This window comes from Papaver somniferum, chromosome 9 (assembly GCF_003573695.1).
Source record: "Papaver somniferum cultivar HN1 chromosome 9, ASM357369v1, whole genome shotgun sequence".
NCBI classification, from domain to species: Eukaryota; Viridiplantae; Streptophyta; class Magnoliopsida; order Ranunculales; family Papaveraceae; genus Papaver; species Papaver somniferum.
In genome coordinates, this window is record NC_039366.1 from 114,713,636 (window position 1) to 114,727,228 (window position 13,593).

The 13,593-nt window shown below is 36.1% G+C and overlaps 1 protein-coding gene across 1 annotated transcript; it reads left to right on the top strand.

Annotated features, from left to right (window-relative positions):
* Positions 1-6,772: 6,772 nt before the first annotated feature.
* On the top strand, positions 6,773-9,152 carry LOC113313933 (protein LIGHT-DEPENDENT SHORT HYPOCOTYLS 5-like). The gene is made up of 2 exons (XM_026562709.1): positions 6,773-7,956; positions 8,940-9,152. The coding sequence occupies exon 1, from the start codon at positions 7,197-7,199 to the stop codon at positions 7,911-7,913; it is 717 nt and encodes a 238-aa protein (XP_026418494.1). The 5' UTR covers positions 6,773-7,196; the 3' UTR covers positions 7,914-7,956; positions 8,940-9,152.
* The last annotated feature ends 4,441 nt before the right edge of the window (positions 9,153-13,593 follow it).

A 13,593-nucleotide genomic window follows, 5' to 3' on the forward strand; every position in this document is an offset into this window, starting at 1 on the left:
CGGCTCGTTACCGTCTGACTCCCCATCGTCATAATCCGGGTCGGATACGCTACTTCCCCTTGTCGCGTCTTCATTAGCCGCTATGACGACTCTACGGTCTCGGTTTGGCTCTGGTGCTTTGGAGCTTGCTTCATCAAGTTGTTGGCTGGTCTTCGTGCTTAGAGCAATCCGCTCCTTTAAATCTTGATTTTCTCTGGCCAACAGGGCTACGGCATCTGAGTAAACCTGCTGGCTCTTCCTCAGTTCCTGAAGCTCAGCCATCAGGCGGTGTGATTGGTTGGACCCCTGATTGGGAGTCCCAGCGCGTGCTACTACAGCCATGGTGCCGCCCTCCTCCATGGTCTGCACTAAAGGTGGCAGGGGTTCAGCTTCGGTTGCTGGCATTTCCAAATTGGGGTGAGTGCCCCTCTGCGGTGCCAGAGCCGCCGGTATGGTTTGATTTTGATCATTTGTGGGTGGCATTCCAAAAGTTAGAAGGTGCGCGGGTTGGAATGTTCTGGATTCATCCACCCTGTTTCTAGCGCCAAATTGTGAACACACAAACCACGAAGGGGTCCAAATGTTCACAACCAATCATTATCTAATGAGATTTTGATGATGATATCCTGGTGTTGATTCATTGGCTCAAGTATTGCTAGCCTCCGCAGCCTTCGGGACTACTGCAGTCGCACCGTACTTTGTCGCTGCCGTTCTGAGAGCCGCCGCTGCAACTGAATTAGCGTTCATAGGTGAAGTGATTTCCGTAGTATCTTGCCTTCGATTGGTCATTTTAGCTTTATCTCCTTTCTGCTTGCTTCGGGTGATGACCGGGGTTGTCCTGGGTGTTTCTTTTGACAAAGCTTTGGATTTTCCTGCTTCCTGCGTCTTTTCCATCACGTGCCCTTTTGTTGATAATGAAATCTCGCCGAAAACTCGCCTTCTCTACTCACAATACGTTCTTTCTGCATAAGGCATTTCAAACAACAAAAACGGGAATATCCGCGTGAAGCGGGTTAGTCGGCGAAAATACATTCTTCCAGGAGAGAATTATTACACGCAAGTTATACGCAAGTTATACGCAAGGTGGAGAGAATTATTACACGCAAGTTATAATATACGGGTTAAAGTTTTATTAAAGGAGATCCTTAGTATAAAAACTACGAAAAAACTCCCCAAAGAGACGGGTTCGCACAAGATCTAAAGAAAATCGTAAATCCGCGGATTAGAACAATAACTCTTATCGAAGATAAAAGGTGGGTTTTTGAATGTAATACAGTTAACAAACGATCTATACGGTCCGAGCTGATAAATCAGAGCAATCATATGCCAATTTAAAATGAAATCACAGGACAAGATAAATGTTTTACCGGGACGAAGTCCCTGTTTCTAGCGCCAAATTGTGAACACACAAACCACGAAGGGGTCCAAATGTTCACAACCAATCATTATCTAATGAGATTGTGATGATGATATCCTGGTGTTGATTCATTGGCTCAAAAACCTTCGGGTTTATCATGGCATCATCTAACAACTCCATGCGAGGCGTTTGCGCATGGGATATAAGTACAAGTAAGGAAAACAAAACGTATAAGTAAACATCCATGGAGCTAAACAAATGTAAAGTACTGAAATGTAAATAAGACCAAGGTTTACGTGGTTCAGCACTAAAGCCTACGTCCACGGGGTTTGTTGTTTTACTATGTTCTTCACGGTTACACGAATAGTCGAATGACTTTTGGGTTTACATGTTTCTCTATTCTAAATGATTTACTTACACTTGCAATCTCTCTCTCTCTCTCCTTCCCTTCCTGACTTTTCCGATCCCCTTTCCTCTTGGTGGAGATGAGGTATTTATAAGGTTAGAATGTGGGACCCATCTCTGAAGACCGTTGGAACCTTATCTTCTTGTGTCCTTGCGTCCATCACGCGGAGGTCTGCGTTTGCCCCTTGATCCCGCAGAGGCATCCTCGCTCGTTCCACAGGTTGGTCGACACGTACACTGCTCAGAGTGTTTAATGCGGGTAGTTGAGGGGTCTGCTCGTGTCAGACAAGTGTCTTCTGCCCCTGTCAGTCCGTGTCAGCTAACTTTCTCTCCACCGTTGATCTTAGCTTCTCTTTTGGGGATGAGATAAAGTAACTCCTCGGGGTTTATTTGGTGTTTCGTGACGCATCATGTTTTGATGTTTTGGCCTGCATGCTTTCCACATATCTTTTTATATACACGTGTCTGATAGTGAGATATAGGTATACACAGATGAAATTCCGTGGTGGGCAGGTCACTTACTTTAACCCATTGATTTTCTAGAATCTGCAAGTCATGCCTAATCTCCATCCATTTCCTCGCATGGCTGTTATTAAGATGTCAATTAATTTGAAGGTATACCAAAATTCATATAAAATAAAATATTTTCAAATCGAGATCTTTCAACGGATTAATATGGTCCAACGGATTGTCAGCGGATTCTCAACGTCCCTGTAGAATTGACTTACGATTGGGAAAATCCAAGAATTTTCGCCCAATTAAGTGCCATTCAATAATTATGAACGGATTCTCATCTAATCTGATTAATAGTAGTTTGAACCTCCAGTTCAGTGGGTATTACCGTACTGCAGAGAAATGAATTGTGCAGATTTGACACAGTTATCTAAGTTGTCATTTCAGATCAGATGTCATTTCTTCTTCCTCCATTTGTTTTAAGGGTTACAAAATGATCCCAAATATAGTAAAATAGGGTTCCCTAATTCTAAGCAGCCCATAATAAACTTGCTATTTATACTCAAACATAGGTACGTTCAGTCACTGATCAATATGGATCGTGTCAAACTCATTTTCATCAATTCCATCAAGAGATTCTTAATCAACTAAATTAACTGAATAATTGGCCAAATGTGGGTTGCAGCATTATGTTGGGCTTTGATCCCATGCAAGCATGCTTGTCCTGATTAGCCTTAAGAATCAAGATTATGTGGCACTTATCTTTTTTATTAATCTTCAGTGTACTAATTCATCAATTTTTATATTTTCAAAAAAAAGCTTTCAAATATATATTTGTTTTATTTTGAGTATTTGCATCTAAATTATTCGTGGTTTGTTATTGGTAGGGCTCTTGTTGAGTTGGATCGTACGATGAAGAGAATATTATGATGAAAATATTTTCGTTGTGATATTTCTTTCTTTCTTGCTTACTTTCTTGAATATTAGTTGAACATGAAAATTCATAAAACTCAAACTAAATTGAAATCTTTATCAAAAGATGAGAAAATCTTTGAGAGTAACACGTGAATGAAAAACTAAATGTAATTTTTCTTTTATGGGAAAATTGGCTGTTGTGGTACGAGGATAGTTGGTTATTAGAATTGTCAAAATCAAAATTGATAACGTACATAATTTGTTAATCAAAGTGAGATACCACATCTTTTTCACAAGTTTGCTTGCCAAAGTAAATCAAAAAAAGTACATTCATTGTTCCTTTAGTTAGCCATCTATTTGTAAGTAATATAGTTTCTAACAGTCAGTCATTTGGTGATTGTACCAACGGGCCTCAGGTACGAATCACATGCACTTGAACTTAAATGAGGATTAATCGTCAATTATTCACGATAGTTGATTTTGTTGAGCTAGTGGACTCGTATGAAGATAAAAATAGACTCATATCCATTTTTCATGCGGAAAATTGGTCATTTGTTTAAATATTTTTAAAACATGATTTTAATGGACAAGTAAAAATTATTACGGGTGAAATGGACCAAAAAAAAATAGCAAGGATGAAACTGGATCATCCAGGCTTAAACTTAAAAAATAGCGAGGATGAAATTGGATGCATCCTGATGTAACTTAAAAATAAGAAAAAGTATTTGAAAATGGGTAGGATGAAACTGTTTACATCCTGGCTATTTTAATATTTTTTTCCATTTAAACAACATCAAAACCTAGATGTCTTTTTCACCCAGAAATTGTTGATTTTGGTCTTTTAAACCAATTTTGTGTTTTTCATGAGTGGTCCTCAATTTCAAGCATAAATTATTTTTCTCTATATTTTAACTGACTACTCCATCCTTTTATCCAAACTCAAATAGAGGGAGCGCTATTGTGTTAAAATTTCTTTACAATCTAGCAAAGCTAAGAGGAGGATAAAAACAACACAAAGTTGGTCAATTAGCCCTAAAACAACAATTTCTGGATGAGAAAGACAAGTAAAATTTGATATTGTTTAAATGGACGGGAACCACAAAGATACTTTTTGATTAACTATTTTGGATATTTTGCCCAACATAATTTTCGAAAGTTTACCTATATGTCCCTAAACTAAACAGTTAAAACCTAAAAATTGTTGAAACCAAAATCACTGTTCTTAACCATCATCGACACAGAAAAAAACGAGATTCAATATCCGATCTGAAATTAGCTGTGGTTTTTGTTATTAGAATCCGTGTTCTTATGTATGATCATAATCTTCTCTAATCTTTTGTTCAATCCTGTAAGCTTAACCAGGTGCATCCAGTTTAAACTTAATTTGAATTTTTTTAAACTTCGATTTTGAGTAGGAAAGACGGGTTTGGTGATGTCCGAAGTTGGCAGCTAGGGTTTTGATGTTAGTAGTGATACAAAGATGGAAAACGAGATTAAATTGGGTTTGTTCTTGAGCCGGAAAACAAGGAAGAAGAAGAAGTTTGTGTGCTTCTGTCAAATTGGGAAGAAATTGGAACTAGGGTTTCTGCTGAATATTGGGTTTGTATTACAAAGCAGAAGATGATTTGAATTTGAAGATGGTGGTGTTGATGTGTTGTGCAGTAATAAAAGATGACGTTGTTATCAATGGGTTCGATTAAGCTGTTGTTGTTGATTTCAAAAGGATGAGAAATGGTTGTGGTTGTGTTAATTTCTCTGAGTATTGCATAAGAAGCTAAGGAGATGGTTGGTTGCAATGAAGTATGGATCTGATTTTAAAGCTAGATGAAATGAGGATCATCCTGGATTAAATTGAATGATTCCAGATTCATCCAAGAATAACACAAGATGTGACCAGGTTCATTCAGTTTGAATTTGGAGAGTAACACTCGATGCAATCCAGTTTAATTCAGTTTGAAGTTGGATAAATCTGGATTCACCCAAGTGTAACACACGATGGAACCCAGTTTCATTCAATTTGAAGTAGGATAAATCTGGATTCACCCAAGAGTAACAAACCATGCAGCCACTTTCATTTAGTTTTGAAGTTGGATACATTTGGATTCACCCCAAGAGTAACACAGGATGCAATGAGTTTCATTCCGTTTAAGTTTCTACAAATTCAAATTCATCCAAGAATAATACAAGATGCAACCAATTTCATTCAGATTAAGCTTGACTTCATCCAAGAGTAACACAAGATGCAACCAGGTGCATCCAGTTTAAACTTAATTTGAAAAAAAATTTAGTGTTCTTCTTCTATTTTTTCTTCTCTTAGTGGAGGTTTTTAGCGGTCATGGTGGTGGATTAACCGTAAGAGATGGTATTGTTAGTGTTCGTAGTGTTACTGGTGAAGGATATCACAGGTTTTTGATGTTGGCAGTGATTCTAATCCAATCTCCGGCAGTTGAATGGGTAAAATAGACAATTTTCATATTTAAATGTATTCGTCCATTTGACCCAGACTAAAATCTTACTCGTCCATATTAACCTGGATTTAATGTTTCAGGGCAAATGACCCATTTTCTCAATAAACAACCACCTTGGCCCTTGGCTACATTTAGCAAATAATTAGTTTCGCGTGAATAGTGTTGAGCGAAAATCTTTCTTCGTTTGCCTAGTTACCTGAAATCTTCATTTCATCACCTGAGGATTCGTTTTCTTCTTTACCTAGTTACTTGAAATCTTTATTTCTTTACCTAGTTACCTGAGATTATATTATTATAGGTGGGTTTCTTCTGTAAACGAGACTTTATTAGAAGAAATATTTAATCATCAATTATTTACGATATTTGATTTTGTTGAGCTAGTGGACCATCGTATGAAAATTAAGATAGATTGATAACTCAATACTCTTACATAAACTCGAATAAAGCACTATAGCGTTAAAATTTCTTTACATTGTAGCAAAGCCACAGGGAGGGAAAAAAATCAACCACCATGGTCTATATTTAGGCGTGATTAGTATTTGGGCGAAAACCGGGTTTTCACCGAACTAAACGATCTGATTGGATTTAATTTGATTGAAAACGTGTGGGTTGACACACAAAAGGGCCACAATACAAAAAGTATTAGGGTGCGCACATTGGATACTTAATTTCCGCAAGTTAAGCCATGACTTACCAGCACTGCCAAATTATAGTCATGGCTTAGCTCTTGGGTGAAACGCAACAAAAAATGGCAAGTTACAGTACGGGTAAGTCATGGCTTAGCTCTTGGCTGAAACGCAATAAAAAATTTCGAAATTTAAATCGCAGACTAAGCCATAGTGTTGTAGTGGTGCTAAGCCATGGTTTAGCTTTTGGCTAAACTGCATCAAAATTTCTCTAGGTTTCTGCCAGAGACTAAACCATAGTGCTTGCTGTTAGACCATCTTAATTATCAAAAATGAGAATAGAAGGAAAAGAGATCCTACACTAGGCCTCAAATATCTTGGACAACTATTAAACCCATTTAGTTAGGTCTTTGTGTTGAAAATCACATACTTTAATTTGTCTCTCTTTTTATTCGAATTTTGGAGTGAGAGAATGGGTAGAGAATTTAGTAGGAGGCAGCTAGGGGTGGGGTCAAAGTGGGAAAAGGGGGCCACCAACATGTGAATGAATACCAGTAAGTAGTATTCACTCTCCTCCTTTCTCATTCATTCATCCATTACATCCTTGTTTACGTCCCATCTCCTCTCTCCCCTCTTCTTCCTCCTTCTCTCTTTCTGCATCAACCAGAAGAACCTCTCGGCCACAATAAAGGCCAGGAGGAAAACAAAAACACAAGCAGGAGAGGGTCTCACAAAATCAAATTCTCCAGCTTCATTCATTCACTGATCTCTATCCGGCCCTCTTTACTCAACTTGAAGCCAACTATGAGAGAAACAAAGAAGTAGAAACATGCACCAGAAAAGCAGGTAGAGAGAAAGAGGAAACAACTCTCAATCAACAATATATATATATATACAGGAAAGTCAAAAAAATAAAAGAAAGATCCAAACTAACCCACTGTTGAAAGCAAAACAAAAACAGTTCACTTTCTTTCTTTCTTTCTATTATTACTGATGGCTTCAACATCAGGTGGTGGTGGTGGTGGTGGTGAACCAAAATCAAGTGATCAGGTACCAGGAGGAGGAGGAGGAAGTAGTGAAGTTGCTGTAGCAAGTACAGGATCAGTGGCACCACCAAGTCGATATGAATCACAAAAGAGAAGAGATTGGAATACATTCTTGCAGTATTTAAAGAATCACAAACCACCACTATCACTAGCAAGGTGTAGTGGTGCACATGTTATTGAATTCTTGAAATATTTAGATCAATTTGGTAAAACCAAAGTGCACTTAAATGGGTGTACATATTTTGGACATCCAAATCCACCGGCACCATGTGCTTGTCCTTTGAAACAAGCTTGGGGTAGTCTTGATGCCCTAATTGGTAGATTAAGAGCTGCTTATGAAGAAAATGGTGGTAGACCTGAATCTAATCCTTTTGGTGCTAGAGCTGTTAGAATTTATCTAAGGGAAGTCAGAGAAGGTCAAGCTAAAGCTAGAGGAATTCCCTATGAGAAGAAGAAAAGAAAAAGACCACCGACTTCTACTACTAATAATACAACTACAGCACCAACCGCCACAGTGTTGCCGAATGCGACGACTAGTACGGTGGCCGTTGCGGCAGCTCAGGTAGTGATTGATGGTGATCAAGGCGCTGGTGGTGGTGGTGATGAAGTTGTAACTGTTGCTCACAGTACCGCACCTACTACTTCTACTACAGCAACATCTTAAGATACATGCTAGCTACTACCATCGTGATCATTCATCCAAAAAAGTATTAATGCTTTCATCGTTTTAATTATTTATTTTGAGTCAAGTATATATACACTTTGGCGAATTTCCATCTTTTATAATTTGATAATCTCTCGTTCCATGGTGAAAGAATTTTGGTAGTAGTTTTTTCTCTTTAAACCAAGTTGAGATGATGATCTTGAAAGATGATTTTATTTTCAGGCCAACATATTTTTCCACAGGGATGCATATATATCGGCCGCATGCATTTAGTGATTAATAAAATTGTATTTTGTTCAGTAAATCAAATTTTAGGTTGTAGATTTTTTTGAATTAGTACTTTATTCGATGAAGAACACATAACTTTACTTAGAATATATATACACCATAATTCCTCACTAATAATAGCCTCAATCATTTAACCCACTGGCCACTGCTCAAAAAGAGAAACCTAGCTAGAATTGATTCAATCATTTCCATTAAAATTTCTTATCTATCTGCAGCTAACTCTGTGGATTGTCGCTAGGGGAGACAAGATTCTAATAGACCCATAACTAGTTTATACAGAAAAGCAAAGCAAATTAAGAAGTTGAAACACCGTATATAGAGCTAGGCAGCTATCTAATTCTTGTTCTTTCTTTACCATCTGATTATCTAAGAATAAACACTTGATCAATCTTTCTGGTCTAAGATATCTACGAATTTCGAACTCAGGTTATGACTATGTGCCTGATCCCTTTATTACATTGACTGGAGATGTATGTTTTTAGCTTGACTAATGACTAATCATAGTTAGGTCTTAAATATTAGGTGCGCATAGTTGGTTCTGTTAATTCCTACTAGTATATATCTCGTGTATCTTCATAAATCATAAGTCAGTTTGTTCATGAGTGGGAAAACGGCGGCATGAGCTCATTTAAGCAAGAACAAAATCACTCTGGTCCCCTCAAATGTGTGTGTAATGTTTCATGACCCACAAAATATATCTCTGCACTTTCATCAGTTTCAGACTTTCATGTTCATCAGGTGTCCTCTCTCTCTTTGGATCGAGAAAGCCGAATTTCAATGATAAACATGCATATATATCGCAAGGAGATGATCAACGCTGGTACACGGATTACTAAATTTCATTAAATTATTGTTTTTGCTTAGTACCTGTAATTTCTCTAGAAATTTGGTAAATTCTTCTGGCAGCAGGGAAGATAATTCATTTGTTTTGCTTAGTATTATGATTTTAATGAAAACAACTTGCATGAAATTGATGAATAGTTTGATTTAAAAAATCATATGAAGTTCATCAAATTATTAAAAGCAAAACATAATTCATCAACTTTTTTTTCTTAATTATTAATGCAGTAACCTCTACGGCCAACTACATCATCAGAATGATAATGAAAGACCATCAGCCTAGTGTCCTACTCTTAACCTTTCTTCTTCTAGCTTCACCCTCCATAATATTAGTTAATTACTTATTTTATTTTTTATAATCATTGTGATGATCTGCTAAATTATTGAATATTGGAGTAAAATATTCATACTAATTTTAATTAATTAACTAATCAAATACTCATGTTATACTATTACTATTGGGCGCGCATCGGCTCATATCATTTACAATTAAAGACAAATCCCACTAATAATTAATCATTTCTTTAGCAGAAATATTACGCATCCAAATTATAAATTGCCGATTACTAACTATACCTGATATTTATTTAAAATTTTGCGTTTATTTCATTTATATTTGAAGTGTTTTGAATTCACTGAATTTTACCTATGGATTTGTTTTATAAAAGAAGTTCTTTTTGGTTTCATAAAACTATCTTTATGGACAAAATCTGTGATCCATTTGCGTAAGTTTTTGCAGATTTTATCCTCGTGCACAATGGCCTTTAACTTCACTGAAGAAATTATGTTCTTCTTTTTCTTTTTCGGTAGATTTGCTTCTGTCATACTATATATTTATTCCATACTAATAATGCTGCACAAGATTTATGTTATAATTATCGGAATTATTGCATTATATTCTAATGGTACAAGAAAACACAAAAGATAAAGAAGCAATCAACCATAAGATAATGTATTTAACAAATAAAACAACTTAAATACCCTATAGCTATAGCTAACTGATGTCTTAATTTCTCATTCTAAAGTTTTTTTGTTAATGGATAAAACACAAAGAGGAAAAGAAGATTGTTGTGTGCCCTACGTAAAATTTTAAGCTCCAAATCTTCATATATATCTATCTCTTTACTAGAACAAAATTATTGGTTTATCAGAGTAATTTTTCGAGAAATTCTTTGTGTACACTGAGGATGAGACTCATATTTAAAATTGTTTGTATTTTTGTAATAGAATTATTGTCGGACCGTCCTTGGGTTTTCTTACAATGAAATTTACGGTAAAATTCTCGGTCAATCTAAAATCACTATGGTGATAATTGGTTGTGATATCCTCAAAATTTAAATTTGAGTGTTAAGTCGTCAATCACTAGAGAACTCGCGGTCAACCTAAAACCCCTCCGATGATGAATTGGGTGTGAATGATGTCCTCAAAATTTAAATTTGAGTTTTGAGTCGTCTTCTTCATTCACGTATATACGCCATAATGTCCATAGTTTATCTGAGCCAATTTGTACCATATATAGTAATTTAAGACTCGGAGACAAAGTTCATTTCACAATCACACAAGAATACAAGAACACACAATAATTGAGAATAGAGAATGGGGAGAAGAGGGTGGGAATTGGTTTGTTTTAATAATTAAAGCACCTGCATATATAAAATATGGTCTAGTGACTAGTCTTGTCTAGCTAGACAGACAGAGAAGAGAGTTGTAGTACTCTACCCTAGTTAGCAATTCGGGATTCGGCAAATGTACAGAGTATTATACGGTTTTGTAAAATCCAGATTTGGTCCAAAATTCGGTCAATGGAACGTGATTTATCAGTAATTCGGAACGGCATACGTACGTGTATAATTCGATTTATAAATGTGAGTTCGACTCTGAAAATTCGGTATCTATATATAACAAATAATTTGTATTTATAAGGTCATAGACCAATTTTTATGCATATGTGTGAGTTATTTAAAGAAAAAATAAACTTAATATGATGATATTAATAATATATACAACATTAGTTATCCAAGAGGACGTCGTATGTTGGTTTAGATGTTTGGTTAGTGAGTTTGAGATCTCTCTCACCTTCAAATCTCTTCAGGCGTTTTTGTTTCATAAAAATTACAGCACGTCTAATATTTGGTCGTGTATGCTCGGGATGCAGTAAAGCCCAAAAAGTAGGATAGTATTGCAATATGAAAGGAATATATATGCTTAATCTATTTGCCTCCAAGTAAGACACCGTCCTTCTTCATCAGCATGGCCCCCCTTTTAGAGGCTCCTACAAGACCTACACATACAAACACATTATCTTATAAAAATAATCTGGCATTTTTAGGGGGGGCCAACAATAAAACAAAAAGGGTCAGCCAAACGTAAAATGTAGCCAATCCTTATCCCGCGAAATTCATAATGGCAAAATTGTCCTTAGATAATCGGTAGATAATATATTATTTTTATCCTCCGAATGCATTCGGTATACAAGATAAGAAGCATGCGTCCGAATGTAGTGTGTGCAGTATTTGAATGAATTTTGTTTCATTTCTTTTCATTTTTGAATTATAGCCATGGCATGGTAGGATCAGCCACAGTCATATTCGGAAGATATATCATTTGAATAAACTCCCGAATATACGATGACCCAAAAATCAGAATTTTGGAAAAACGGAGATTTTTCAAATTTTGAACTTGTAATAATTGGAGGGAATATAATTTACATAAACTCCCGAATGTATGTTGCCTAACCTTCTAAAATGGCCCTTGGAACCACCTATGGCCATGGCATGGTAGGATCTGCCACAGTCATATTCGGAAGATATGTCATTTAAATAAACTCTCGAATATATGATGGCCCAAAAATCAGAATTTTTGAAAAACCAAAAATTTTCTGGTTTTGAACTTGTAATAATCGGAAGATATTGCATTTGCATAAACTTCCGAATGTATGTTGGCTAACCTTCAAAAATCCTTAGGTTTGTGCCTCTTGGAACCACCTAGAGCCATGACATGGTTTGTTACAACAAGCATATTCGGAAGATATTGCATTTGCATAAACTTCCGAATGTACAATGGTCCAAAAATCAGAATTTTTGAAAAACCAAAATTTTTCTGGTTTTGAACTTGTAATAATCGGAAGATATTGTATTTGCATAAACTTCCGAATGTATGTTGGCTAATCGGAAGACATCAATAATATTTGCTACCGAATGATATATGGCCCCAAAACTGTTTCAGTTTCAACATTTTACAATCGGAAGAGTAGAATATTATATTCTCTTCCGAATATATACTGGCCCCAAAATGGGATTTTGTCTAAATCACAATTTTGAGAACTTTTCAAATATATATATATATTCGGTAGTTAGTATATTTCCGATTGTTGTGTCTCTACATCAATATATTCGGAAGTCAAAAAAATCTTTAATCTACCGATTATATCCATTTTGTTCACAGGAAGATACGACCAACAATATTCAGAAGTTAATCTATAACTCTATCTCCCGAATACTGTCGATGTTCTTGAGAAATGAAGAACACGACTACATTCGGGAGTTAAAAATCATGCATATCTCCCGAATCTGGGAAAAAACAGAAAACCCTAGAATTTTTTTTTTCTCGATTCGTCGAATTAAAGCGACATAAACCCAAAAAATGATAGAATATTATCTAATTGGGGCCATTTGAAGTTGTCAGAGTGTTTGGCTATCAGATTCGCCACCACCAACTACATCCGCGTTCGTCGCATTCTTCGTATTCTTCGTCACTTTCAGCAACGGCGACGATGAATTGAAGAAGAAGATTTGAAATGAAGGAAGTTGAAATCGGATCTTTTTTTTTTCTTGAAGGGCACAAAGGTAACTTCAAATTCCTATAAGGTGCAAAATACATCCTGATAGAGGATGAATACATTTGTTGTAATTATGTTTATTTTACCCAAGATTGTATCGATGGTGCACAACAACATGGTAACACCATGTGGGATTATATATTTCATAAATATGAAGAACAAACCATGAACATTAGTTCTCGTGATGCAAAAGGATTAGCAGAACACTTCATTGTAATCAACAGGGAAGTAGCCGCTTATGTTGCATTGATAATGTAAGCCAAGAGAGAATGAAGGAAGAGTGGTCAGAACGATGTTGATTTTGAAAGACAGGTTCGTACAGATTGGCAGCGAAAACATGGTAAACAGTTCGCTTTCGAAAGTTGTTATCATATTTTGAAGGTGTTGAACAAATATAATCCAGATTTCTTATTAACTAATCAACAAGTACCTGAAAGGTCACCATATAATTCTTCTCCCTCAACACCAAATTCTTCACCATTTTCATCAGGTCCATCAAATTCTTCACTAGATACTGCAAAAAACCCAAAAGGTAACTTAGTTTTAATAAGTATGATGATGGTAAGAGAAAACTGCCAGGGAGGAACAATGCAAGACTAGCTAGAAAATTAGCTCAAGAAGGAGGGAGTTCTAGTGGTTTTAACATGGCGGAGTTTATGGAACATCAAAAGACCTTCGAGAAGCAAAGAGCAGTTTATAGGAAATTTCAAAACA

Excerpts from the sequence above, each read along its gene's own strand:
- LOC113313933 (XM_026562709.1), top strand. The coding sequence starts at position 7,197 with ATGGCTTCAACATCAGGTGGTGGTGGTGGTGGTGGTGAACCAAAATCA.